This window comes from Theobroma umbraticum, unplaced genomic scaffold, assembly GCF_002168275.2.
Source record: "Theobroma umbraticum cultivar Fairchild unplaced genomic scaffold, ASM216827v3 scaffold_67.0, whole genome shotgun sequence".
NCBI lineage: Eukaryota > Viridiplantae > Streptophyta > Magnoliopsida > Malvales > Malvaceae > Theobroma > Theobroma umbraticum.
This window is the reverse complement of record NW_018397262.1, coordinates 7,795,937-7,796,873: the sequence shown is the minus strand read 5'-3', so window position 1 is coordinate 7,796,873 and position 937 is coordinate 7,795,937. Positions and strand designations below refer to the sequence as shown.

The following is a 937-nucleotide window of genomic DNA, read 5'->3' as shown; positions in this document are numbered from 1 at the left end:
CGCCAGCGCCGGAGAGTATAGTCACGCGCTTGAGGCTATCAAATGGGGAACTGATTATTTCATCAAAGCTCACACGCACCCAAATGTCTTGTGGGCTGAGGTAATAATAATAACTAAGAACTCTTTGCACACACTTCCCTTGCAAATGGAAGTCTGTCAATTACTGTTGGCCATTGATGTAATTCCATGATGTTAACTATAGGTTGGCGATGGTTACACTGATCATTACTGTTGGCAGCGGCCGGAGGACATGACAACATCCCGGCAAGCCTACAAAGTGGATGAAAACAACCCGGGGTCTGACATCGCCGGTGAGACGGCTGCGGCAATGGCGTCAGCCTCCATTGTGTTTAGGAAAACAAACCCACATTATTCTCACCTACTGCTGCAACATGCGCAACAGGTAAACTAAGTTTTAATGAGGTTGCCATGTACAGGTGTGCACTATTCACCAAAACCACAATATGCTTTGGTTATCATAACCAAAATTAGAGGAAGGGTTTTAACTAATCCCTCATTTCAATTAATTTCTTGCTTTAATTAATATATTTGAAGGAACTACAAAAAGGGTCTTCTTTTTTCTTTCCTTTTTTCTTGAATTTGGGGCAGTTGTTTGAGTTTGGAGACAAGTTTAGAGGGAAGTATGATGAAAGTAGTGTTAAGGTGGTGAAAGGATACTATCCGTCGGTGAGTGGGTTCAAAGATGAGCTGTTGTGGGCAGCTTTGTGGCTATACAAGGCCACCGACAAGGAGGATTATTTGAGGTATGCTTTGGAGATGGCAGATGAATTTGGTGGGATCACTTGGGCAATTACTGAGTTTAGCTGGGATGTCAAGTTTGCTGGTCTTCAGATCATTGCTTCTATGGTAACTACCTACACCCTTACGTATACACACACATATACACAAACTTTTCATGTACAAATATAAAATTTTT

The 937-nt window shown here is 42.0% G+C and overlaps 1 protein-coding gene across 1 annotated transcript in view; it reads left to right on the top strand.

Annotated features, from left to right (window-relative positions):
- Positions 1 to 930, top strand: part of LOC110418904 (endoglucanase 11-like) — a 1,529-nt gene extending 599 nt beyond the window's left edge. The window contains exons 2-4 of the mRNA XM_021431724.1: positions 1 to 100; positions 203 to 403; positions 610 to 930. The exon at positions 1 to 100 is cut by the window's left edge and continues 113 nt beyond it. Of these exons, the coding sequence (XP_021287399.1) occupies positions 1 to 100; positions 203 to 403; positions 610 to 930 (622 nt within the window). The remainder of the gene's footprint in view (positions 101 to 202; positions 404 to 609) is intronic.
- Positions 931 to 937: the final 7 nt, after the last annotated feature.